Genomic DNA, 27,667 nt, shown 5'->3' on the forward strand with positions numbered 1-27,667 from the left:
CCAAAAATTAATTCACAGTGTAAAACACCATGAATTGTACTGTTATTTGCCTCTCAGTTGTAGAAATTAGTTTCATTTCACACTATGTTTAGTTGTGATTGGATCATTGTAGACTTTTTTTCTGTCATTTTTTTGTGGTTAAAGATTTAAATTTGTTATGGAGACAAGCTTTTCAGTTGACCAATGATTAGCTAATTTCTGATCATAGAAAAGGAAACAGATTGCCCCAAGGCTGCTGTTTTCATTTCCTCATGGGAGGAAGAAGCATAGCAGAGAAGAAAGGCGCACACTCAAGGCACTGAACCTCTGCCACCATGGGGAACTTGTTTGTGAATGAGGGCCTGTCCATCTTCGTCATTGTAAGTACCCATGAGAATGAAATGAAAAATTCTCCGACTTGTTTGGGTTCTCTTGGAAATGAAAATAGAGCAAAGCTTTTTTGTTTGTTTTGTTTGAGAAATTGTGTTGAAACTGATTTATTATGTGAACATGCATCCATCTGTAAGCAGAGTGAGTCCATTCTTCCAAACTTATTCATGGAAAGAATGTATCTGGGGACTCACTTCACCTAGTTTATTTCTGGAGTTTTTAGGAGTAATAAATTAGCCAGCGTTTCACAGTGGGAGTAGGAGACATTTCATGCTAATGATCCTTGTTTACTCAGAGGCAAATTTCTCTACTTTTAATGTATTTATACCACCTAAAAATGGGCAATTGAAATTTTATACAGTTTTCCAAATAACAAATGCAAGACTGGCTCGTGTATGGGAAATTGGCCTTTATTTCAGTAATTACACCAAAAATAATTGAAGTTCTCAATTTTCTTTTTTAAAAAAGTGTCTTCTTTTCTCTGAGGTAAACTTTAGTTATTTGTGAGGTTTTTAAAAATTTAAGGGAAGGGAATTGAAAAAAAAACTATCTAGACACATATTTATAGCGTATATATGATATATATTATATTTAGCTGTATATAAATCAATATAGTCTGTCTTGAGAAACAATTTTTGTAAGTAAAGATATGGCTAATTTTCGAACAGACATGATGATTTCTTTAGTTTTTAACATAACATAGATCAACTATTTTTTTAAGATGGTGGTCTCAGCAAAGCAATCACAGACAATTGGGAAGATAGAAATGTGATTTATAAGTAGCTTTTCCAAATAGCCAACTAAAGTATTACCCAGATGTTAAAAATAACACTTATGTATGAATTTTTTGAAAGAATTTATCATGAAGTAAATATGACTCTTTGAGCTGTAGAGGTAGAGAGAAATGAGTGGCACAGATAAAATAAAAATCACAAATATTTTGTCATTTAAAAAAAATTAAGCCAAATCAACACTCTAATGCAATACAGAATTGTTCTGAGGACTCCAAGCTGTTAAGTTGATTTCTTATCCCCATTTGAAGAACAGATTACTCCTTTAAAAAATAAGTTCAAGTATAAACACTTTTAGCTCTTACCACAGTTTTCCCAGGGAAGTGACCTCTGTCTAAATTATACACTCATGTACTTGAAAGTGAACCCACAGCTTGGAAGGCAAGAGTAAAAATGACAAGGTTAGGAAATGGAGAAGTGGTTTTAGTACCTTCTTCTTTATAAAGAGAGACTCTTCTCAAGCATCGAAGGACATCAAATAGCCTCAAAGCACAGTTAAGAACAGATTGCTACTGTGGAGCTGAAGGTGGAGGACTGGGTAGAGTCATCGTTTGATGCAATCAGTGCTTGGGATGAAATGAGCAGTCACAATCTAGAAGGATCTCCCTTAAAAAAAAAATAATCCCATGCCTCTCATTCCCTCATTGATGCTGAATATTCCCTCTTTCAAAAGTGAAGCAGGGCTTCCCTGGTGGCGCAGTGGTTGAGAGTCCGCCTGCCGATGCAGGGGACACGGGTTCGTGCCCCGGTCCGGGAAGATCCCACATGCCGCAGAGCGGCTGGGCCCGTGAGCCATGGCCGCTGAGCCTGTGCGTCCGGAGCCTGTGCTCCGCAACGGGAGAGGCCACGACAGTGAGAAGCCCGCGTATCGCAAAAAAAAAAAAAAAAAAAAAAAATTTAAAAAGTGAAGCAAAACTTATCAAGTAGAATTAAAGCCTTGTCATTTTAGCTGATGAGACCTCCACTAGCTGGGGCGGGATGCTGTGTGGCGGAGAGAGGTAATCACACCTGTGAGAATCAAACACAAAGTCCTGCTGGTGCAGAGGACAGTATAGGAACAGATTCCTTTCCCTTCTCTTTGTAAGAAGAGTCACCTGCTGTCATCTATCAATCTAAAAGGAGGAGAAAGAAAGGAGGGGAGATAGATAATAACTCGGCATACGGCCCAAGTAGTATAACAATCACGGGGGACAACACAGGGAGGAAAGGTTACTTACAGAGAAGTGTAGTGATACTCTTGCAGGAAGGAGCTGGCTTTGTAACCACCTTAATCAAAGGCTGTACTTGGGGAAGTCCTGACCTTGGTCTGACTCTAAACTGCTGTGAAATCTACCTGTTGAAACATGACAACTTCACGCAACCACTTCTGTTTGTGCAGCTGGTATGGCTGGGGATGAACGTCTTCCTCTTTGTCTGGTACTACCGGGTTTATGATATTCCAGATAAGTTCTTCTACACTCGAAAACTTCTTGGGGTAAGTAGAAGTTCCATCTCCCTCAGTATTGACTGGCTCCCATGTCTAATCAGAGATTCTTGTTCCTATTCCTTTTAACATTTTAAAGAAATATTCTGACCAACACAAAGAGCACCATCGGCCTCACTCCCTCCATTGCAACCCCCTGGGCAAGAGTCTTTAGGCCTTCCAGTGTGGGACAGACAGAAGTGTGGCAGAGGGTCCCAGCAGCATCCTTCCCCTCCCAAGAACTACTGTGCTACTGTTAGCTTGAAGGAGAAATCTAATACTGACTCCGGAATGGATGGGCAGGTTGGAAAGATCGATCCAGGGGTGACACAGGTGGCACAAGTGGGACTTCCTATATTCTCTAAATCATCCGATTCCTATTAACTTTTGTGCATGAAAAACCCTGCTCCTAATGACATGTTATGAAATACTCTTCAGGAAATAAGCCTCTCCCTACATATGGAGGCTTTGAGGAACCTGCCCAAAGATCACGTTCTTTGACTCGACTGGCAGAGCAAAGGCCCCTGACTTTTCTTGGGTCCAATAACATTCTCAGTTTCCTTGAACTGACAGGGCTCTTCTTCATCATAAATGAAAATAAGAAAATAAGTACAATTACGGCTGCCCCCAGAGGATATCATTTGTTACATCATACTGAAACCATTACTTAATAATACTAATTATAATATGTATTATACATCATATGCATAAATAATTATAACATATAATTACACTACATTATTATAATTGTTGTTAACTTATTCAGGTTGATGCTGAAAAGGATGATTTCCCTTTGCATTTTCCTCCTCCAAAATATGCAACTTCTTTAGGCATTACAAAGAACAATTATACCATACGAACTTAGTTACTGTTGAGGTTAGTCTATGTGCTAAGAAAATCTTCTTTACAAAGACCTAATTTCTATACTGAACTCTAGTTAATGATATGCATGCTTAAATATTTAGGAGGAAGTAAACCGATATCTGCAACTTACTTGGAAATACATCAAAAATAAGATGCATTGATGGATGGATAGAGGGATGGGTAGATGGATGGAGAAGTGAATAGACATGTGCTAAAGCAACCATTGTAAAATGTAAAAGGTAGAATCTTGGAGATGAATCAACAGGTATTCATTGTGAAATTATTTCAAATTCTCTTTATGTTTGAAAATATTCATAATATTTATTTTAATCTGGCCCTTGCTCCCCACCCCAACATTTTATTCATTTATGATGAAGAAGAGCCCTGGCTCTAAAGGACCTTCCTTCCCAGATAACTTGATACCTCTTTTTTTTTTTTTTTTTTTTTTTTTTGCGGTACGTGGGCCTCTCACTGTTGTGGCCTCTCCCGTTGCGGAGCACAGGCTCCGGATGCGCAGGCTCACGAGCCCAGCCGCTCTGCGGCATGTGGGATCTTCCCGGACCGGGGCACGAACCCAGGTCCCCTGCATCGGCAGGCAGACTCTCAACCACTGCACCACCAGGGAAGCCCCTATAACTTGATATCTCTGGAGTGTGGGCCTCATGCTGGGAAGCCTGGGGGAGTGGGTGTAGGCAAGTGGGGCGGGCGGTGTCCTGGGCACACAAGAGTCACCCTGCTTCTTATCCTGCCTTTTCCAGTCAGCGCTGGCACTGGCCAGGGCCCCTGCAGCCTGCCTGAATTTCAACTGCATGCTGATTCTGCTGCCAGTCTGTCGAAATCTACTGTCTTTCCTCAGGGGTTCCAGTGCGGTAAGAACCAACATTTACAAAGTTTGGGTTCCTCAGAATTTCGAAGGCCATCAAGCTCAATGCCGCCCCCCCCCTTTTTTAACATCTTTATTGGAGTATAATTGCTTTGCAGTGCTGTGTTAGTTTCTGCTTTATAACAAAGTGAATCAGCTATACATATACATATATCCCCATATCTCCTCCCTTTTGCGTCTCCCTCCCACCCTCCCTATCCCACCCGTCCAGGTGGTCACAAAGCACCGAGCTGATCTCCCTGTGCTATGTGGCTGCTTCCCACTAGCTATCTGCTTTACGTTTGGTAGTGTATATATGTCCATGCCACTCTCTCACTTCATCCCAGCTTACCCTTCCCCTTCCCCATGTCCTCAAGTCCATTCTCTAGTAGGTCTGCATCTTTATTCCCATCTTGCCCCTAGGTTCTTCATGACCATTTTTTTTAAGATACCATATATATGTGTTAGCATACGGTATTTGTTTTTCTCTTTCTGACTTACTTCACTCTGTATGACAGACTCTAGGTCTATCCACCTCATTATAAATAGCTCAATTTCATTTCTTTTTATGGCTGAGTAATATTCCATTGTATACATGTGCCACATCTTCTTTATCCATTCATCTGTTGATGGACACGTAGGTTGCTTCCATGTCCTGGCTATTGTAAATAGAGCTGCAATGAACATTGTGGTACATGACTCTTTTTGAATTATGGTTTTCTCAGGGTATATATCCAGTGGTGGGATTGCTGGGTCATATGGTAGTTATATTTTTAGTTTTTTGAGGAACCTCCATACTGTTCTCCATAGTGGCTGCACCAATAGGGAAAGCAAACCAAGAGTTTGTGAGGATTCCAACCTCTGTACAATATTCACAAGCCAAGCAATGCTTGATTCTCTAGTTTATTTTTATATTATTTGTTGGTGGAGCTCCTTGGGATAGCCATTTAACCTGGAACAGACATTAAAAACAAACAAACAAAAAGTAAACAACAACCAATCAACATATACCTCAACAATAGCAATAAAGTACATATGCATGTACACACACAGACATACATCATATGACATATGTATATGTATATAAGCAGAGATTTATGAGACTGACGTGAAATTTGGGAATTAATCTCACAGTGCCATGTTTCTCAAAATTTTTAAGTCAGAGAAAATCTCTTTTGTGGATAATATCCAAAGAAGATGGGATCAATGAGCTATGAGTCACTATGTAATGAATGTGACAGGTGTTATGTCCATGGAATTGAGGAGTTCAGAGCTTTCTAAATGCCCGGGGTCTTTCACCCTCACTTCAACAATCCAGAGAGCCCCTAATATACTATGCTAGAAGAAAAAAATGATTATGTAGGAAGAGCTTTTGTAATCTATAAAATGGTATACGAATTTCTTATTGATATTGTTATACAAAGATGAGAAAAGAGGAACTTGGAATCTGCACATGTACTCAAATTAATACGATACAAAGCAAAATATGATGGGTCCCACAAAATGTTACAAATAAGGAGCCACAGGGAATCCATCAAAGGAGGGGGAAATTATATCAGGTGGCGCAGGGGATGGAAAAAGGCTTCTTAGAGAAGGTGGCATCAGATATGGGCATATAAGGATAAAATAAGCCTGTACGAGATGTAAAGGAGAGAGAAAGACATTCTACATGGAGAAAACGGTATGGGCAAAAGCACAGGGAATGGTGAGGAAATCATATCCTTGAAAGTCCTGTGTGATCATGACTTGTGGCTTCTCTTTGGATGTGTTTGCCATTCCTGACCACACCATAGAGGGCAGCTCTTCCAAAGTTAGGGACTGATACCCTGGTGGGACCCATTCCACTGCCCATTAGTGACTAGTAGCCTCTCTTTTTCCTTTTAATAAGATGTTCTTTTTATATTAACTAGCTTTTAAAAAAAATTACCTATTAAGTAGAGGTCATTTATAGTGGAGAGAAGCAAGCAATCTACTTTGATGGGAGTGTAGGGATTTTAAAGGGTAGGTGTCCGAGGTCAGGCTGGAGCTTTGCTGGTAAACTAGGACCTTAAATGTATAGCTGAGATGTTAATACTTAATTGGTAATCGAAGACTAAGTGTGTGAAGGAAAGTGATCTAAACTGCCAATAACAAAACTTGCCTTGAGCTCTGCCTCATTTTCTCTAGTCTTACTAAATTCACATTGATCCTAAGGAGATTCTTTTTCTTTGAGAATATACAATACTTGATTTACTAATATAGGGTTAGCAGGCTACAACTAACAGTAGACATTGATTACAAGGATTTCCAAAATCATCTTTTTAACCTAAGAAACCACAGAGGTAGAATTCCATTTGATTGAAAAGTTTTCTTTTTTTTAAATTGAAGTATAGTTGATTTACAATGTTGTGTTAATTTATGCTGTACACCAAATTGACTCAGTTATTCATATATATACATTCTTTTTATATTCTTTTCCATTACAATTTATCACAGGACATTGAATATAGTTTCCTGTGCTATACAGTAGGACCTTGTTGTTCATCCATTGTATATGTAATAGTTTGCATCTACTAACCCCAAACTCCCCCACACCGCTCCCCCTTGGCAACCACAGGTCTGTTCTCTCTGTGAGTCTGTTTGTGCTTCGTAGATAGGTTCAGCTGTGTCATATTTCAGATTCCACATATAAGTTATATCCTATGGCATTTGTCTTTATTTCTGACTTACTTCACTTAGTATGATCATCTCTGGGTCCATCCATGTTGCTGGAAATGGCATTATTTCATTCTTTTTATGGCTGAGTAGTATTCCATCGTATATATGTACCACATCTTCTTTATCCATTCATCTTTTGATGGACATTTAGGTTGTTTCCATGTCTTGGCTCTTGTGAATAGTGCTGCTATGAACATTGGGGTGCATGTATCTTTTTGAATTAGAGTTTTGTCCGGATATATGCCCAGGAGTGGGATTGCTGGATCATAGGGTAATTGCAAAGTTTTATTGATGAACCACCTGTAAAGTACAACATCTGGTATATTGCAGGTGCCCAATGAACATTTGCTAAATGAAGTTCGGGGACTGTAGCTTTTTTATTCTCCCCCCACCCCCTGTTCAAATACTTTCTATTTAGAGGAAGTAAACCCTGAGAAACAGGCAGTGTTTTCGCCAGGACAGCCTGTTAAGAAATCCTTGTTACCCCACAGGCCCAAATTGCGATGCCGTTGCGTGGCCATGCCCCATGAGTGGCACATGTTGTAATGGCCACTTTTAGGCTTCCTGTGGCCTAAAAGGAGGGAAGATCCTCATGAGAGTCTCTAAAGACAGGGTGAAATGAGGCTGCTCTTCAAATTGCAGAGACACTCAACTCTCTAACCAGAGAGACCTGTATGTCAAAGAAAATATTTTTAAAAATTAGCAGCAAGTAAGATTCTTTTACAGATGGGGTGTGTCCCTCCTCCAGATTTCCCAATCTGAAATGTTAACTGGGCAAAGAACCTTCTATTCTGATTGGGATTAAAATGAGTACACATGCTGTGACTAATGTTGGAAATTATAACACCTGCCACTTATTGAGTCTTCCTGGACCTCACCTCGCGAAATCTGCATGTCAGACCAGTGAGGTGGGGATGAAATTCATTGGGAGTGTTGGGATTCCAGCCCAGGTGCTTGTGCCTCCAGAGCCTCTTCACTTTCCTACATGCCACCTAAACTCAAAACTCTCTTGTGGCTGGGCCCGTGAGCCATGGCCGCTGAGCCTGCGCGTCCAGAGCCTGTGCTCCGCAACGGGAGAGGCCACAACAGTGAGAGGCCCGCGTACCACAAAAACAACAAAAAACAAAAAACAAAAAAAACTCTCTTGTGGTGGTCCTACGGTCTTAGAAAGGCCATCATGTATATATGAATATTTGGGCAGGCTGAATAACCTAGGCTAGAAGTGACAGGGGTGTTGTAACTTCAAGGATTTATTAGTAGGCCTTTATGCAAACTTAACAGTCACAGAACTGGAGAAAGAAAGAAAACCACAGGGTTGGCCCACCCCAGGAAAACTAGGGGTAAAGACTCTGAGCCTGCTCTGTCGAGGGAAATGGGGAATGGTGGGACTCAGCATACAGAAGTCCCCAAAGAAGCCTTAATAACCTCAACTTGGATGGAAGTTCTAGTCTGAAGATCAGAAAGAAACAGGAAGGCAAGAGAGTGAGCTCTTTTCTCTAACCTTATATAGCCTGGGGGTCAGAGGCCCTCGATATAGCTCTATATCTGACCATGTGGTCCAGGGCAAGGCTCTTGGACTTCCTGTCTCATAGTTGTTGTTTTTCTTTTTGTTGTTGTTTTTAGCTAAAAAGCAGGTGAGATAATGCAAGTGTAAGAATGAATATGAATGATATTCTAAAAGTGTGTTAATGGACTAAGCCTGTCAACTAATGAGTTGTCAGTTAACAAATATTTGTTGAGTGCCAACTATATGCTAAGCACAGCGGACGTAGAGTGAGTAGAGAGTAAGACATGGATGAGCCATGAGCTCAGGGAGCTTAGAGTTTTATGGAAGAGATAGAAGATAAACATGTAATTTCAAAATTATAGGCAGTGCTGTACAAATCCAGTGGTGTTCTTCGTATTTATCACATATTCTACTGCCACCAGGTTTCAACATTACTGTCAGTTTCTTTGCCTGAGTTCTGTAGATTCAAGGCTGGCTTTTGCAATTTCTCTCAAACTGCATATAAATATCTAATTCAGATTCATTCGTGGCACCTGTGGCGAGACCAGGTGTACATAAAATAGAACTTTAAAGTTTCCATAACACTCATGTTACAGGAGCTAATGTTTTGCCCCATTAAATATGCACTTCTTTGTTCCATTTCTCAATGCTTTGAATTTTTTTGCTCTCACAGTTTGAATCGAGCATAGCAAGCTGCCGAGATAACTCAATAATCTCCCTTGCACTTGAATGTTAGCTTATTGAGATTGGGCAAGGCTCTAGTTGACAGTAACAGAGGAACTTCCCTTTAGAAGTCAATGGCAAAAAGAAGAGCAGTTGTTCGGTGAGGAAGCTGTTGTGCATGATGGCAGCTTGGGTAATTGGTAGGTGGCTGGCGGTAATTCACAAGTGACTCAAAAGCATAAAAATGGTTTCTGCATGGTAGGGAGGGAGAAAAAAGCCCTGGGCAGTCACAGGCAGCAAAGGCCTCCTTTCTACCCCACCAACCAGCCATCTTGCCACCTTGTCAGGAAATGATGAGGAAATTATATCTGGAAGCCCCGTATAATCATGGCTTACGGCTTCTCTTTGGATGTGTTTGCCATTCCTGACCACACTATAGAGGGTGGCTTGGAAAAATGAGGGATTGGTGCCCTGGTAGGACCTTAGTTAGTTCTACTAACTCATTAGTGACTAAGAGTCTCCGTTTTTTCTTCTAATAAAATGTATGTATTTCATACTAAATAGCATTTTTTTAACCCACCTATTAAGATCAGACTATTACTGAATGGACCTTGTGTTTCCCAAGCACATCTCTCCATTTTTCTGGCACTCAGTTAACTTTTGTCTAACAGTTTGTTGCTCAAGCTGATAAGGGACATTGAAATCTATTGTTTCATATTTTTGATGATCCATGTTGATGATGATAAGGGTAGAACTATGGAGACAGTGTAGAGACCATGAGGAAACCACATTCCTTTTCTTCAAATTCAGCATGCAGGAGCAAGTATCTTTTCCCCCAAAAGTTTCAAAACAATTTGTCTGGAAGTAGAAAAGAAAATCGTTTGGCATGTATAGATATGTGGGTAAATACATCTCTATAGGTTTAGAATAATTGTCTTGGGTTCTAGGACAGTGAAAATGTCATTTAACCAAATAGTTATGTAAGGATTGTTAAAAATACATGATATATTGCTCTGCACACAGGATGCTTACCCTCTAGCTGGGGAGCCATGCCATACTAGCTGAAAAATTAAATAATGATACCAAAAAAAAAGCGAGTGTTTATTAAATACCTCTCAATGAATCTATGAAACAGACCTACAAGGGAATAATTATGATAAATATATAGGTGAGAAAGCTGGAAACTGAGCATATTGTTCAATGTCACACAGCTAGGTGGTAGGGCTGGGGTCCAGCACAGATATATCTGATGGCAAATTGCTTTCTGACCCTACTAATTCCCATTCTCTCATTCTTGGGACTCCAATTGCGTCTATCACTCCAATGAGGACTGTATTAAATGATCTACTTCTGTGTAACAAATTTCCACAAACTTAGAGGCTTAAAGCAACTCCCGTTTACTAGTTCACAGCTGTGCAGAAGTCCAGCATCCTGCTTGCTCAGGGTGTCACAAAGCTGACATCAAGGCGTCAACTGGGCTGAATACTCATATGCAGACTCTGGGTAAAATCTTCCAAGCTCATTCTTGTTGGCAAAATCCAGTCCCTGGCAGCTGCAGGACTAAGGTCCCTGTCTCTTGCTGACAGTTACTCTGGGGCTGCTCTCAGATCCGAGGTGTATTCCTTGCCATGTGGCCCCTTCCATCTTCAAGCCAGCAGCAGCGTATCAAATACTTCTTGCACCTAAGATTTCTGACTTTTAGACTCAGATTTAAAGGGCTCGTGTGATTGGGTCAGGCCCACCCAGATCATCTCTCTCTTAAGGTCAATTTGGGATTTTAATTACCTCTGCAAAATCCCTTTTTCCATATAAGGTAACGAAATCACAGGAGTGTCATCCTATCATAGTTATAGGTCAGGTCTCACCCGCACTCAAGGGGAGGAGATTATATAAGGCCATTGGGGAACATCTTACAATTCTGCCTACCACAAGGACTCTACGAAGCTGTGGAGGAACCTAGCAATCAGGAAACAGGAAAAAGATATTTCCTTAACACTGTAAAAACTACAAAGGAGTAAAACAATGTACGGCGCTTGAAATAAACACAAAAGACAATGAGGCTATAAAAGAAAACAGGACAGTCAGTTCTTCACCCACAGAGGTGTAAAAGAAGTGATTTCAACCAGGAAACCCTTATTTTGAGAGCCTGAGTCACCGGTGAACAGGTTGTTGTAGCTGCTGCTGGTAGGGTTCCACCCGTATTCCCTCTGCACTGTCAGTTCCAGTACATGGGGCAGCTGTCTTCTGCCAGCTCAGGTCATTCTCTGCCTGAGGATTTTCTTTCAGCCCTCTCCTGGGACAAGCCGGAAATGCCAGGGAGTTGATGCCCTGGGAAGAGCCCTCAGCCAATGATGGATAGGAGTTGGTAGAGACTACCCAAGTTTCCTAACCCCTCAGGTAACAAACCTCTGGGGGCGTATCCTACACAGTCTCCCAGAGTTCCCTGATCGGAGAGCCCGTTGATAAGATATGGTAGTGGTAGTTGATGTGCTAATACACCCTTTATTGGTTTCCTTCCCTTCCCAAACTTACTCCCTCTAACCTCACTTTCCAGATAGAGTACTTTCACTTAACTTCTTGTCTTGGTTTTTAGACATGTAGAATAATAGTGACTGTATCTTTACATTTGGTTTGATGGAAAAGGGAATGAACCTTAAAGACAAATCGTCCTGGATCCCAGCCAATGTGAGAGTTAGCTTTAGTTTTGTTATCTGTAAAATAAGGACAGTAATACTTATCTGGTTACATTAAATGAGGCAATGATTATGGGTAAACTGCCTGGCTCACAGAAGTCACTCAATAAAGCCTAAATGTTTTTTCCTTTCTCTGAAGTCTTCAGTGTCTTCCTTACTGGTATTTCTGCAGTTCCAGGAACCTGCTTTCATGATCCAAACAGCCTGCCCTCCCTAGATGTAGCTAACTCAGAGGTAGTGGAGTAAGCACAATTTTCTATGCAATTCTATTTTTTCTATAAAACCAGAACATTTTATTAAAAATAAATAAGCCAAATATTTAACACCCGTATATTGACATTGAATATGTTTGGAACCAGGTATTTAAAGTACCGGAGCTTTTTGTTTGGTTTTGGGGGTTTTTTTGCACTTCACTCTGTTCCCCTTAGAAGTTTTCTGAATCTCTATGGCAGTACATCTAGCCTTGGAAACAAAGCATCCAGAGCGAGCACTTGACCACTTTTCAGAGAACAAAGCTCTGTCTGATTCAACCAGAAACCAGGTTTTGTTTTGTTTTTTTCCTCTACTTTGGGCATTGACATGAATCCAGATTCAAACCCACATCTTCTAACATATGTCGGTAGGACAATTACACTAACCAGTTGACCAAAATGCCATTTTAATGCCAAGGTAATCATAAAAGGTATGAAATATCAGAATGTTGATATCTCTGGCATCAGAGAGCCTGGGTTTAGACCTCAGCTCTGTCACTTATTAACTATGCAACCTAAGGGAAGGTAACTTCTCTATGCCTTTGTTTCCTCATCTGTCATGTGGTGATAATAATGGTACCTCCCACATAGGATTAATGTAAGAATGAAATGAGTCGATGCATGTAAAACACTTAAAGCAACTCCTAGGGACTTCCCTGGCGGTCCAGTGGTTAAGACTCTGCACTTCCACTGCAGGGGGTGCAGGTCCGATCCCTGGTCAGGGAACTAAGATCCTGCGTGCTGCACAGTGCGGTCAAAAATTTTAAAAACAATAAAAAAAAAACACTTAAAGCAGCTCCTTGCACAAGTTCTTTGTAAGTACTATTATAATTTTTGCTATGATTATTTTGTTAATGATCTCCCTTGTTATGTTGTCTCTATCAACATATGCAGGTGGACACTTTTTTTCTCCTCTCATAGTGTCTATGTCCTGGAAGGGTGCTCTTCTAAAACTATTCACTTGTTCTAGAACTGTTCACTTGTCTGTATCCCCATGGACTTTCAGGTCTTTGAGGGCAGCCCTGTCCTTTTAAAATTTCTATATCCCCTCGTTATTAAATAAATTAATCTGAACTAGAAACTATGTAGTTAGATGTTTTCTGTCCAAATTCATATTTTATACAATTAAGCAATGGATTCCATGAGAGGCTTTTTATGTTAATAGTACGAGAACCTAAAACATTGGTTAAGCCAGCCATGCCACTTATTGGCTGTTTGACCTTGGGAAGATGACTACATCTATCTGAGCCTCAGTGTTCTCATCTGTCAAATGGGTAGAATGATGTAGTTTTTAGGGTGGTCATAAGAATTAAATGAGATGATATGTGTCTAATGCCTGGCACAGAGAAGACTTTCTTGTTAACAATTACGATTTCATTCTTTTCCCTTTAATCCAAAGTGCTGCTCAACAAGAATTCGAAGACAACTGGACAGGAACCTCACCTTTCATAAAATGGTGGCATGGATGATTGCACTTCACACTGGTATGTTCATTAAGATATTTGAGATTGCAAAGGAAACTTGGAACCAGAGTGTTCCCTCTAAGATATTTTTAAAATAAGGGATCAGCCTTTGCAGGTAGATTAGGTGGTGATTGGATGTGTACTTTTTGAATGAGTTCTATGAAAAAATATTCACCCCTCTTTCTGCTATCCCAACACTAGGATTTATTCCTTCAGGTCTTAAAACTTTTTCCCCTTAGACTCTTCTGATAAAATCCCAGTGTATTCACCCTTTTATACACTTTTTAACATCAAAATTGTTTGTTAGTCCACATATGAGAGCTTTTATTCATTCATCTTTTAAATACTTGGTTGTACATGTAATTCATGGATTTCTTGCAATAATCCTACAAAGGCCATAGCCCATAAGTTGGGAGTTTCTTAAGATAGCCTTTATTAGCTAAACACTTTCTTTTTATTATTGTTTATATATATATATACATATGTATATATGATAGTATTCATGTGTTTATGTATATTTTGTGTTATTATTATAATTATTAAGGTGGTGGTGGTGGTGTAAGAAGGGATCCTTATCAAATCTCCACTAACTTACCGTAGAGTCAGGGGCTGCAGCCAGAAACCCAGCTACAAATAAAATTGTACACACACTTCACCCTCTTTGTTTCTCTTCTGTGCCCTCTTCAGCGATTCACACCATTGCACACCTATTTAATGTGGAGTGGTGTGTCAATGCCCGAGTCAACAATTCTGACCCTTATTCAATAGCACTCTCTGACATTGGAGATAAGCCTGGTGAAACTTACCTCAATTTTGCTCGACAGAGAATTAAGGTAAGCCTCTTATTTCCTGATTCAGATGTTCTGTAGACATTAAAACTGAGGATTAGATTTCAGCGAGTGAAGAATTCTACTTGATCAGAACAATGACAAAAGTTGACTATCAGAGGGACAATTCTGTAGGTTCTAAGAATGTGGCCACAGAGAAAATGTCTCCCACACTCCTGATCCCATATGTAGAGGGTCACTAGATGTTCTCCAGTTTCTTAAAGTCACCTATCAGAATGTGTATACGTGGAGCCTGGAGTAACACAGGCTTATCCATGGCAATGCCCAACAGTCAAAGAAAGCCAGGAACATAGTCTAGTCAAACAAAGTTGGGTTTATTACTTACTGCAGCAAAGAGACCTCACACTATGAGGAAGTTGGGGGCATCTCAGGAGGGTGTTGAGAAAGGCTTGCTGTGGGACTTGTGTTAGATGATTCAGGAGGGGTTTCAGGAAGCAAGCATTTCCTCTGGATCAGGTATGGTCAGGAATTGGGGACAGTTCCAGCGTTGGGTATCTTAATAATTTTTTTTCTAGGAGGCAGAAGAATGGGGTTAAATCTGTAATAGGTCAAGAAGCAGCAGTCACCCATGTTTTTGTCTTGGCTCAGATAAGATTTCAGAGTGGTCTCGTTTTTGTGTCAGTCCATCACAGTGACAGAATTACCTTGTCTGACGTTGGTGTTCTATGAACTTGTTTATGTGAAATAGGGAACCCTCTGGCTGAGGTGTTAATACCAGGTCAGCCACCAGCTGACATCTGTCAGCAGTGCATTTCCTCTTTCTTGCCTACAACATCTGAGAGGTGGCCTATGTCTGCTAATTGCTCCAGGGGCAGCCATTTGGGGAATCCTCAGGCAAGGACTTTTTCCCTTCCAGCAGCTGCTGAGGCTTTCTACACTCAGAGGGAGAAGCTCTAAGTCATCTTCATGTGCCCAGTGGTTTGGGAGGATAGCCGAATCACATCACTCACTATACACCGAATTCCAAACATGTTTCCTTGTCTGTTTAGAATAGATTACAAGAAAAGTTCCATGATTTTGTAGAAATAATTATCCTCAGGCTGATATAAAAAAGTGTGCCTGGTCTATTTAGGGACAGAATTAAACCACATCAAATAAAATAGAAATTATTTTTCTATAATGTCTTGGATAATTTTTCTTTTACTTGTTCATTGTACAATGATACGTAAGGGTGGCAGTGTGAACATATCGAGTGAGCTGACACTGCAGTGCTGTGCCCAGATCTCTTCAGATCACTTTTACTATGTCTGTGCTCCCCTACCCTTCTGTGTGCTTTCACTTTCAATTTCCTCTATTTGCTTTTGCTCCTCAAAGGACTGCCCTGGGGCTACTGGAGTCCCTTTGCCCAAAGTCCCTTTGCCCATATCTGAAAGGGCCTGGATAGCTATCTCACTGAGCAGCTCTTAACCAATAACTGATGGGTGCAGGCCATGAAAACCCAGCTTCCTTGCCTTGAGTCAGGATAAACTCTAAGGTGTAATTTACCCTCCACAGTTCCCCTGCAGCATCAGGCTGAAGATTTGGCCCGAGATCGTCCTCTTACCTGACTGGTTCCTCTTTCCTATCCTATTAACCATCCCCTTACCAGCTTCTTCTGGAGCACATTCTTTCTAAATCCTCATCTCAGGATCTGCTTCGGAGGAACGCAGCCTAAGATGTTAGGCATGCACAGAGTACATTTACAAACTAAGCACTATGACACTTTTCAAATCAAAGGGAGAAAGAGCTTCAGAGCCTTTTAGGACATATAGTTGATACTTTATTTGATACTCCCTTAGAACTCTTTCTGTGTATCAATTGATATTTCCTATGATACCTCAACCATGTAAGACTTTTTTTTTTTAACATCTTTATTGGAGTATAATTGCTTTACAATGGTGTGTTAGTTTCTGCTTTATAACAAAGTGAATCAGTTATACATATACACATGTTCCCATATCTCTTCCCTCTTGTGTCCCCCTCCCTCCCACCCTCCCTATCCCACCCGTCCAGGTGGTCACAAAGCACCGAGCTGATCTCCCTGTGCTATGCGGCTGCTTCCCACTAGCTATCTACCTTACATTTTGTAGTGTATATATGTGCATGCCTCTCTCTCGCTTTGTCACAGCTTACCCTTCCCCCTCCCCATATCCTCAAGTCCATTTTCTAGTAGGTTTGTGTCTTTATTCCTGTCTTACCCCTAGGTTCTTCATGACATTATTTTTTTCTTAGATTCCATATATGTGTGTTAGCATACGGTATTTGTCTTTCTCTTTCTGACTTACTTCACTCTGTATGACAGACTCTAGGTCTATCCACCTCATTACAAATAGCTCAATTTCGTTTCTTTTTATGGCTGAGTAATATTCCATTGTATATACGGAGATGGAAACAACCTAAGTGTCCATCATCGGATGAATGGGTAAAGAAGATGTAAGACTTTTTTAAATTTGGAAATATCTATTCCAATTCTATACCACTCTGTTGGGGGGATGGTTAGGCTAATCTAAAGGGGGGATGAAAATGCCTATTGCCTTATTCACTGGACACTTTATAAATAGGTAGCCCTGCTTTTGAGAGCCTACAAATAATGTGTGTGTGTGTGTGTTTTACAGAATCCTGAAGGAGGCCTGTACGTGGCTGTGACTCGGTTGGCAGGCATCACTGGAGTTGTCATCACACTCTGCCTCATATTAATTATCACCTCCTCCACCAAAACCATCAGGAGGTCTTACTTTGAAGTGTTTTGGTACACACACCATCTCTTTGTGATCTTCTTCATTGGTCTCGCCATCCATGGAGCTGAGTGAGTATTTAAACTCCAAGACCAAGTATTTTATGTCCCTCAGTTTCCAGATGTGATGCTCTGTTAGAGGCACAGTGACCTCCCTGTCTTTGTGTGACCTTAGCCTGTCTGCTGAGGGAATATGAGGGGAAAACAGAAGTCACTTTGATAGAAACCACTCAGCACCACTTTAGTTTCTGGTACCCGACTCATAACTATTCATAGTGCGGTTATTTATAGCAAGCTGGAAAAATACACCAAAGTTTTGAATATCTTTGCAAGCATATAGAAAGCACGCTGAGAGTGCTGGCAGGGTCTTGGATGTCTCCAATGATGTTTCCTGTGGCTTAATCCCTAGAAAATTAGACAAGCTCCCAAACCAGAGAGGTTAATGATTAATCAGGTGAAAGGTTTGCTGTCATTCAATGAGTTTTTTTGTTTGTTTAATTTTATTTATTTTTGGCTATGTTGGGTCTTCGTTGCTGCACGTGGGCTTTCTCTAGTTGTGGCGAGCGGGAGCGACTCTTCCTTGCAGTGTGCGGGCTTCTCATTGCAGTCGGTGGCTTCTCTCGTTGTGGAGCACGGGCTGTAGGGCTCAGGGCTTCAGTAGTTGTGGCTCGCGGGCTCTAGAGCGCAAGCTCAGTAGTTGTGGTACACGGACTTAGTTGCTCCACGGCATGTGGGATCTTCCTGGACCAGGGCTCGAACCCGTGTCCCCTGAATTGGCAGGCAGATTCTTATCCACTGAGCCTCCAGGGAAGTCCCCGTTCAATGAGTTTTGATTCAAGCCAATCATTCACTGATTGCCTACTGTGTATGAGGACCTATCTCAGGCACTGTGGGGAATACTAGAAGGAGAAATACACGGTTATTGCCTTCAAGCATCCTAACATAATAATGGGGAAAGCTAGCTTCTACTGAGCATTTGTTACAGACATGAAATGTTTCTTTTAATCTCCAAAAGGTAGAGATGCCCTTACTATCCCCATTTCCAGGGGAAATTGTAGACAAGGAAACAGACCAAAAAAGGTAAAGTGTGTAGCCAAGCCACTACCAGTTTATCCGTGGCATAGCTGGGGTTGGAGACCGGATGGGCTAAGGCAGGCCATGATGAATGCTCTCATAGAGACACACGGTGCCTGGATGTGTGGCTGGGAGAGTTTGCCTTATTGGGACCCTTCTTTCATACCAGGCTTCCTTTTTCTACTCTTTCACACTAGCTGATTCTCCCACCTGCACGCAAAAAGCAGACCTGGGAAGTTCCCCGGTGGGTATGGGGCTCCAGATAACTAAGGGTGGAGGAAGTAGGTGTCAAGGCTCAATGACTCTGGTCTGAGTCAAGTCAGCCTAGAAGTGGCTGAGACCTAAAAAGGGGAAGAGTGGAGAGAAGCAGCCTGTGGCAACCCCTCATGTGCATTCTTTTTTTAAATTTATTTTATTGAAGTATAGTTGATGTACAATGTTATGTTAGTTTCAGGTGTACAGCAAAGTGACTCAGTTATACATATCCATTCTTTTTCATATTCTTTTCCATTATAGGTTAGTACAGGATACTGAATATTGTTCCCTGTCCTCAAGTGCATTCTTGATCAACTTGCTGACCCTGACGCCTGGTCATCTCTTTCTAAGCACTGAAAAATCTGTGTAGACAAAGACTCTCTTAACTCTCCTAAAAGCATTTGAGTATCTTTAAATGGGACTCGGTCATCATCCAGCTGTTTCAGAAAATCCTAGAGAAAAAAAAACAAAACTGAATTTCTTCCCCTCTCTAGCTTAGTAATTCCACCACTTTACGTTTGTATAGTTTCATAGATATGTATTTTCCTCTGGAGCCGGCAGAGGAGATATATGTACCCCGTTCTCCATCTGAGGAGAATCTGCTACTTATGCTGGTTGGCTGGTTGCTCGGTCTCCTGGCTAGGTAGCAGCTGAACTGGGATTAAAACTGACTTCCGGTCCTGGCATTGAGAAGAGAAGGAGAAAATCCGATTTTTTTCCTATCACTTACTCCCCAAGTAAACTTGAACATTAAGAACTTTAATAGTTATCATTTGTTGGACGCTGACTTTGTGTCTGGCGTTTTATATGCATCATGCCAGTTGATTACTAAAACGAACTTTTAATGAGGCACTTATACCTATCTTATAGCTGAAGAAACTGAGGCTCAAAAGAAGTTAAATAACTTGCCTAAGGCCACCAAATTAGCAAGGGGTGGACGCGGGATGTGAAACCAAGGCTGTCTGGCTTGGGTCCAGAATTGCTTTCACCAAATCATTCTGCTTCTAGTTACCTGGTCTCTCTAAGCCTTGGTGTCCTCATACATAAAATGAGAGTACTAATACTTACATTTCAGGCCTGTTATGAGAATTACCTGAAATAATTTGTGTACAGTGGCTTTCCCAGGCTTGGCATGTGATAGATGCTCAATACATGGTAATTCTCTTCCCCAAGACCTCGGGATAGAAAGCGATGGTTAATGACCTTGAATTAAAACATCCTCTGAATATACCAACTGGCATAATAAATTTTAGGTCCCCCAAACAAACTTTTAGGTCCCCCAAGCAAAGGGCCTTCTGTGTCTCTTCTTATTATATATTCTGAAGACCTTGTCATTTATGTTCCTTCAGGTCAGGGACATGACTTAACTTTGTGCCTCCCTCCCTCTGTTCCCACTCAACCTGCATTGTCTTATGTTTTAGTAGTTGCTCAATTAATATGTATTGAATTGAAGTGAATGGGCTCCGAGCACTTCAAGGGACACACCAGCAGCATTGATGTCTGTGAGAATGGCATAATCTCTACAAAATTAAGTCGTCTTGAGTGGATTTCAACGTTTTGGTTGAATTTAGACAATTTTGAAACAACAAATAAAAGATTTGTACTAAGCCTCAGGGCTACTGTATATGGTTGTATGGGTTGTCAACTACATAAGGGTGCCTGGCCAAGGGGAAAGAAATTAGCCCACGCTCTGCTGGCCAAGCTCTTGCCTCTAGAGCTGTCCTCAAAGAGGGGGCATCTTGTTCTAATTTGCACAATGGTACTGTATGGGCCAGCGGTTGCTCTGTTGGATTTGCAGTTTTTCTCTTTTTATTTGTTTGTTTATAAATGAGAATAATACTTGAAACAGAAGCACAAATGTTGCCTTTCAGAAAACATGTACTGATGATCCAAAACTTACCCTCTATAATGTTACATATAAATATCCTTTGTGCCACTGTACATATTTTTTTTCTTTTTCTTTTTTTTTTGGCTACATTGCAGGGCATGTGGGATGTGGGATCTCAGTTCCCCAACCAGGGATCGAACCCACAACCCCTGCAGTGGAAGCGTGGAATCTTAACCACTGGATCGCCAGGGAAGTCCCCATTTTTTTTTTTCTATTGCTAAAGATCATGAATTTTCTTTCCCTTCCTCTAATCTATTTGGAGGGGGCAAGAAGTATTACTTTTAAGTGAAAAGTATAGGAACCATATGAGAATACTAATAAAAATATGTCAGAATCTCAGAAAACTAAGAATTTAATCTCTTGTTTCTAAATGGTCTGGACTTACATTTCCTCCTCAGGCGAATTGTACGTGGGCAGACCGCAGAGAGTTTGTTGAAACACAAGCCAAGAGAATGTTATCAAAACATCTCACAATGGGGAAAAATAAAGGACTGCCCAATCCCAGAGTTCTCTGGGAACCCTCCTATGGTATGTACAATTCATTGTAGCTATTATAGTTTCATTACCAACAATCTTCAAACTGTGTCTAAGAAAGAGATACAAATGTCATAGAGTTGTCCGTTATGAATGTCACGGAACTGCTAGGATGTTATAAGTATCCAGTGTTTTTCTGCTATGCTTATTGTCTAGAATTAGTTCTTGAAAAGTAAGCTTTACATTAGTCTGTTATGAACATCCTGATATAAAACTTGGAAAAGTATTGTTTTTTAAAGTGCTTTTGGGTTCAAGAAGTTCTACCTCTTCTCTTCTGGTTGTGATGGGCACAATAATACCAGTTAATGACTTTCAGAGGGATTCCATCCTGAGCCGAGTTGGAAAGCTCAGATTACGATTTATAAGGAGGCAGGAGCCTCTTCAGATTCCAGGAAGTAGGACTTTCTATACAGCTTTCAGAGCTGGGAAGGAAATTTGTGAGGTGGCACATAGGGCTGCCATTAGGTATCAGGAGGTCCCGTCTATGAGGCATAAAGGAGGCTGCAGAGCCAGGGTCATGCCATCGGCACTTCATGGTAGAGCAGGAGTGTGGCAAGGATGACCAAGGGAAAAGATGCTGAAATATTTACCTTTTGTTGGGAGCTCTGAAGAACTCCGTTTTGTTTATTCTCAATATCTCCGTTCCATGAGTGAGCAGTGGACGATGTGATCTTCATACCTTTTCCCCCATTGGCAAGCAATATACTTTATTGGTTATTATGCTAGCCATTGGTATAAAACTAAGCAAAAATCAACTTTTGTACAGGGCTTCTGAACAGGATGATTATTTTGTCCTTAAGCACAGTATAATATAAAGGCAAATTTCCCATCCCATTTTCTCCTTTCTTTTTTCTGACTCTCATAATATAGGAGTACTCTTCCTCTAGAAACAGCATGCTGTCTGCAGACTCAACATCTTTCAGCATCCTTGCTCATTAATGAAAGCAAGCAGACACATCAGTGAACTACCCCCACTACATGCAGACATCAATAGAAAGGATTAAAAGGGAACTCTATTGCAGGTCCTCTTATGAGCTGGGGAAGGCACATTTCCTTGAAGACAGCTAAGTCAGAGCGCTGCTACCTTCACAGGCATCTACCTCAGAGGAGCTCCTGGGTTTCTGGGGAGATTAGAAGTGATGTCCAAGACCTGGCTCCATTCAATGGGGCCCCAGGTGGCAGCCAGGACATAGATGGATGATGCTAGACCGTTTGAAAAAACCGTCCCATGAAAATGAAGGCCAGTAGCAGAGCATTTATGACTTCCAGGCAGATATTCTTCAACTTAGGCTGGAAGGGACATTTGGGTGCTCTCAACTTCCAACAATAACTTTCTTAAAATTTTTCATAGAAAGATCATAGGCGAGACTATGGGAAGCACTCTGGGATTTTTTTTTCCCTCTTGGAATCCCTTCTGGAATGTTGTATTTTAGATGATATCGACTTCTAAAATTCTTTGCTACTTCAGATATTCATCTAGGAACCTAACTGACTGAATCCCAGGATGGATCTGTTTGGCCTAAATGTTTTTGTATAGCCAGTAATGCCACGGGGTAATTCCAGCGTTCTGAAACACTGCAGATTCTGACAAGAGAGCACCCTAGAGAAAGTGCATTGCATAGCTCCTAGAACTTGCCAGGATATTGGAGGAAGAGCTAAATTCTAGTGTGGAATTTCTCATGTTGCAAAGAATGAAGCTTTGGCTACGTGACCAAGAGAAAGTAATTGCAACGTTGCATTAAAAATATGATGTTGTTGAAATACTATCCTTTAGAGAAATGTTAATTCTGAAACCAACCTTACTCTGCTGTAGGGTTATTGCAACTCCTATTGCGACAATAGGAGGAAATCCCATTCTTGTGGGCAGTTCCTCTTGGGAAAGTTCCATACTGTAGATATAGTTCCCCAATGTGGGCAAGGAGAATGTTCATTTTTACTGGCTCAAAAATTTATTTTAACTTTAGATATTTTAGAAGAAATTTACTAGTCTATCATGGAATATTTAAACAAACCAAAAAAGGTGAACTTCTAAAATGTTTTGTCCCCATGAATCTTTTATCAACTACTGCCCCTTAACACATCCTTTTTTCATTGTTTGCTCTGATTACAGACTTGGAAATGGATAGTGGGTCCCATGTTCCTGTATCTCTGTGAGAGGTTGGTACGGTTTTGGCGATCTCAACAGAAGGTGGTCATCACCAAGGTATTGGCTGGGTTAGGAATTACTAATACTATCTAACTATATCATGGACAAGTCTATCCAAGTTCTCTATATCATTGTCAGATCTCACTTTTACTCAGTTTATTTTGATTAAACTTAGGGCAGAGAGATGACCTACAGTTTGTTTCAATGTACCTAGCTTGATAATCAAATGATTGGGCCTTTTAATTGGGGAAACTAGAAGTTAACATTTTCTGTTGAAAAGTGAACCCAAATGTTTTGTGTAAATGAATCCCTGTGTGTGTGTGTGTGTGTGTGTGTGTGTGAGTGTGTGTGTATGTAGAGGGGAGGAGCATAGAGAGATGATGTGATTAGTTAAGAGTAAAGAAGCAGGGCTTCCCTGGTGGCGCAGTGGTTGAGGGTCCGCCTGACGATGCAGGGGACGCGGGTTGTGCCCCGGTCCGGGAGGATCCCACACGCCGCGGAGCGGCTGGGCCCGTGAGCCGTGGCCGCGGGGCCTGCGTGTCCAGAGCCTGTGCCCCTCAACGGGAGAGGCCGCAACAGTGAGAGGCCCGCGTACCGCAAAAAAAAAAAAAAAAAAAAGAGTAAAGAAGCAAAAGAGGTGAGTTCAAAAGGTCATGCACTGAGCCTTAAAATATTCAGATGCCAAAAGAACCAGGGAACCAAGGGCGGGTCTCTGTGCTTTGTATACAGTCACAGAGTATCAGAGTTAATGTACTCAAAGTCTCAAATGAGCTAATAACTAAACTGCATTTAGAATTGGATCCGCTAACTTCAAGTATATAGTGGTTTTTCCCCACACGTCTATGCTGCTTCTTATCATTAAATAAATAAATATCCAACTAAATAAATAGAAACGGAATTGCCTTATTATAGTTTCAGGAAACATCAGACAGGACTATTTTTATCAAATAAAATTTAATTCAGTTCAGTCCAGAAAGTATTTACCAAAAGCTTACCATGGGTTGCTTTTGCAAAACACAAAAAATCTTCCACTCCACCACCCTAGCTCTTCTTTCTTGGCATCTATGGAAGGTCATAGTAAAGTTAGTCCAGCTGACATTGGAAACCTTGAAATATAGGAAGCCACAACAGTTCTCCTTTTATGATATTTATATTGTACTATGAGAAAAAGCCCACAGATCAGCAAAAAGAACCACCACAAAATTTCCCGTACTAGACTAGAATGAACTAACCAGACAAGTATTTCCTCTAAGCCTATTTCTAAGGCAAACTTGTTTGCCTGTGAAGAAAATAAGTATTCATTTTCTTCTCATGTAAACACACATAAGAAACAAGGTACTATCCAAAAGTATTCTGGTGACAACGCTGTCCACTAGTGCATTTTATTCCCTTCTATCCCGATGTTCCCTGTGGTAGCAAAATTGCAATATGGTGGAACTCATTCTCACCACACAAAATTGCAACATGAGCAACATAATTTTCAAACTCATTTTCATCCATTTTTATTTTCTGTTTCAAAATGAAGCTCTACACCTCCTTATTTCAGTGATGAAGGGAAGTTGGATACAGCCTTGTCATATAACTTAAATTTGAATCCAAGTTTTGGAAATGCTTGGCAATTTTTCTTAAAAGGATTTCCTATTGTCCTACTCCTCACGGGTGAAAAGAAAAGCTCGTGTATATCAGTCAACATTAGGAATCTGCTATTTTGTTTCTATTGATTTTTCTTTCCTTTGATGTCCCTTGGTTTGTTTTCAGTTGCACATATAAAGTCCCTCTAGGATCTCAGGAATCATCAAAGAAACATATTACTTTGTATATTACAATGAAATCATTTTGTTATTTACCAACTTACCAGTTGATGGACATTTGGAGTGCTTCCAATTTTTTGGCTATTGTAAACAAAGCTGTTATGAACATTCAGGTACACGGAGAAGGAGGATGGCAACAGGCGGGTGGGGCCTGGCTTTGGGAGAGATGGATGGTGTATTCCCCAGGTAGGGAGAAATGTAAAAACAATGCATGGAGTCAGGCAGGTTCAAGGTGGGACTTGGGACAAAGACAGACCAGCACCTTAGGCTTGGTTTGGGCGATGTTGCTATATTATTAGCCAATGGGGTCTCCTTCTGCTTCTGTCCGGCTGCTAAGGCTCTTGATCATCCCTTGGGGAGATAGGAAGGCTGAGCAGGAAACCATCTCTTCTTCCTGTTTCTAGCAACTGCCTTGTCTTCTTAGAGAAAAAGAAAATCACATTAAGCTGGTGTCTTAGGTTGGATTCCCTGGCAAAGATTCTGAGACAGAGAACTGCATGCAGAAGTCTTATCGGGGCATGTTCTCAGGAGATGAACCTGTAAAAGAAAAGAAAGGCAGGATTGGGGGAAGGAAATTGCTGGCCCGAAGTGGTTGCAACTGCAGCCTCAGCTGATCCTACAGGAAGTGCTGCAGCTGCGATGGCCCCTGGGAGTTGTCCCAAAGTGAGGACAAGGGCCAGGCCTTTGGATCCCTGCCCCAGCTCACTGTTGGCCATGGGCGACAGCCGAGGGCAGTTGCCAGTGAGAGGCAGGTTTGCTGGAAGAACTGCTGTGTTGGCCCTGAAGAAGGGACCTGTGTGGGGCATCTTAGCTCAGCCTTTTATCCATACGGATACTGAAAAGGCAAGTACTGGGGGAAAGGTTCATTTCCAGAGACACATTTTGTTCCATAGGTGGTCACTCACCCTTTCAAAACCATCGAGCTACAGATGAAGAAAAAAGGATTCAAGATGGAGGTGGGCCAATACATTTTCGTCAAGTGCCCTGTGGTGTCCAGGCTGGAGTGGCACCCTTTCACCCTGACCTCTGCCCCCGAGGAAGACTTCTTTAGCATCCATATCCGCATCGTGGGGGACTGGACGGAGGGACTGTTCAAAGCTTGTGGCTGTGATAAGCAGGAGTTTCAAGATGCCTGGAAACTACCGAAGTGAGTACAAAGCGCCTATTACAAAGGTGCATCAGTTCAGGAAAAATGTCACTCTACTAGCTCCTGAGTCTGACGAAACATACGGATTCTATAGGGAGCTATCTCGGTGTTCCCCGTTTTATACGTGTGCTGTGCTTATGCATATATGTATAAATCTTATATGAAATATAAAATGTTTGAATCAAATATTAATCATGGATATTCCGCAGTGCCTATAAATTTGTAAGGGTCAAGACCAAGGTATATTAACTTGCAATCAAAGCTATACTTAAAATTTCATTGGTGTACGTTATTTGAGGGTAAATGCCAGATGTTACTCACTTGGCCTCTTTCTTCCCACACGCCTAACATGGTGTCAGGCACTTAGTAGATGCTGAAGAAGAGTATGTCAAATAACTCAATGAATAGACCAACAAAAAGTAGAGATATTAAATTTATAAGATATCATGACATGGAAAATTCTCACTTTAATGTACAGTGTAAGCAGGAATTTCAAGTGTGGGCTCACCTGGCAAGAGACACAGACATTTGTGTGTGTGTGTGTGTGTGTGTGTGTGTGTGCGCGCGCGCGCGCGTGCATAGTGAGTGAACGGGGTTGGGGACATGAAAAAAATACCCCTGAGAGTTACCAAATGTTTTCAGTTAGCTAAAAATTCCTCTTCTTACTTCCAACCCCGATGTTCACACCGAGTTGGTTACTTGAAAGCTATCTCACAGAACAAAGTGTCACATCAATACATTGTCCCAGTTTGAAGTGACGTGTCGCACACCTGCAGTGATAATGTGTGCCCCATCCTCCTCTGAAGAGCAAGGTGTCTGTGTAACTATCTCCCCCATGCTTCCCTCCAGGATAGCTGTTGACGGGCCCTTCGGCACTGCCAGTGAAGATGTGTTCAGTTATGAGGTGGTGATGTTGGTGGGAGCAGGGATCGGGGTCACGCCCTTTGCATCCATTCTCAAGTCGATCTGGTACAAGTATTGCAATAAAGCCCCCAATCTGAGGCTGAAGAAGGTAGGTTCTTTTCTTTTTCAGAGGGCTTGGAGCATTCACCACAGTCTGCCAAGTGAAGCCTCAAAGAGCCTTCAGGGCAGAGGCTGGCAGAGACTGGCGGAAGTGGAGACAAGTTCTAGGTAGTTTCAGAGAGGCAGGCTTTGCACAAAAGGGCTGTTTGATAAGTCAAAGGTGCTTCTGGGGATTCCCTGGCGGTTCAGTGGTTAGGACTCAGCGCTTTCACTGCCAAGGGTGCCGGTTTGATCCCTGGTCCGGGAACTAAGATCCCGCAAGCCATGCGTGGCACAGCCAAAAAAAATAAACAAACAAACAAATAAATAAATGTGGTTCTCTATAAGCAAGCCTATTATTGAAAGTACAAATATACTGTATTTGTGTAGCATTACTGGAAAGTCAGAAGAGAGTTGGGAATAGAAAGTGTCCACAACCCCAATCCAATAGTTACACTTTTTGTAAATTCTCTTCCAACATGTTTACATATTTTTAGAAAGCTGTATATATTGAGTATGTACAATTTCATGTCCTGCTCTTTTTAAAACATATAGTACTTTTCAGTGTTGTCACAAGCTTGCTGATAATCATTTTTGATGATTCTTTCATGTTCCATTGAGAGGATA

At 41.3% G+C, this 27,667-nt stretch overlaps 1 protein-coding gene across 1 annotated transcript in view; it reads left to right on the forward strand.

Moving 5' to 3' along the window:
- The first annotated feature begins 226 nt into the window (after positions 1 to 226).
- LOC101279174 (cytochrome b-245 heavy chain) overlaps positions 227 to 27,667 on the forward strand; it is a 35,722-nt gene continuing 8,281 nt past the window's right edge. Inside the window, exons 1-10 of the mRNA XM_004281331.4 lie at positions 227 to 359; positions 2,539 to 2,634; positions 4,245 to 4,355; positions 13,559 to 13,643; positions 14,310 to 14,455; positions 17,065 to 17,255; positions 20,799 to 20,928; positions 23,045 to 23,137; positions 25,785 to 26,038; positions 26,888 to 27,050. Coding sequence (XP_004281379.1) covers positions 315 to 359; positions 2,539 to 2,634; positions 4,245 to 4,355; positions 13,559 to 13,643; positions 14,310 to 14,455; positions 17,065 to 17,255; positions 20,799 to 20,928; positions 23,045 to 23,137; positions 25,785 to 26,038; positions 26,888 to 27,050 — 1,314 coding nt within the window. The 5' untranslated portion in view covers positions 227 to 314. The remainder of the gene's footprint in view (positions 360 to 2,538; positions 2,635 to 4,244; positions 4,356 to 13,558; positions 13,644 to 14,309; positions 14,456 to 17,064; positions 17,256 to 20,798; positions 20,929 to 23,044; positions 23,138 to 25,784; positions 26,039 to 26,887; positions 27,051 to 27,667) is intronic.

The sequence above is a fragment of the Orcinus orca genome, chromosome X (genome assembly GCF_937001465.1).
Source record: "Orcinus orca chromosome X, mOrcOrc1.1, whole genome shotgun sequence".
In the NCBI taxonomy this organism is placed as follows: domain Eukaryota; kingdom Metazoa; phylum Chordata; class Mammalia; order Artiodactyla; family Delphinidae; genus Orcinus; species Orcinus orca.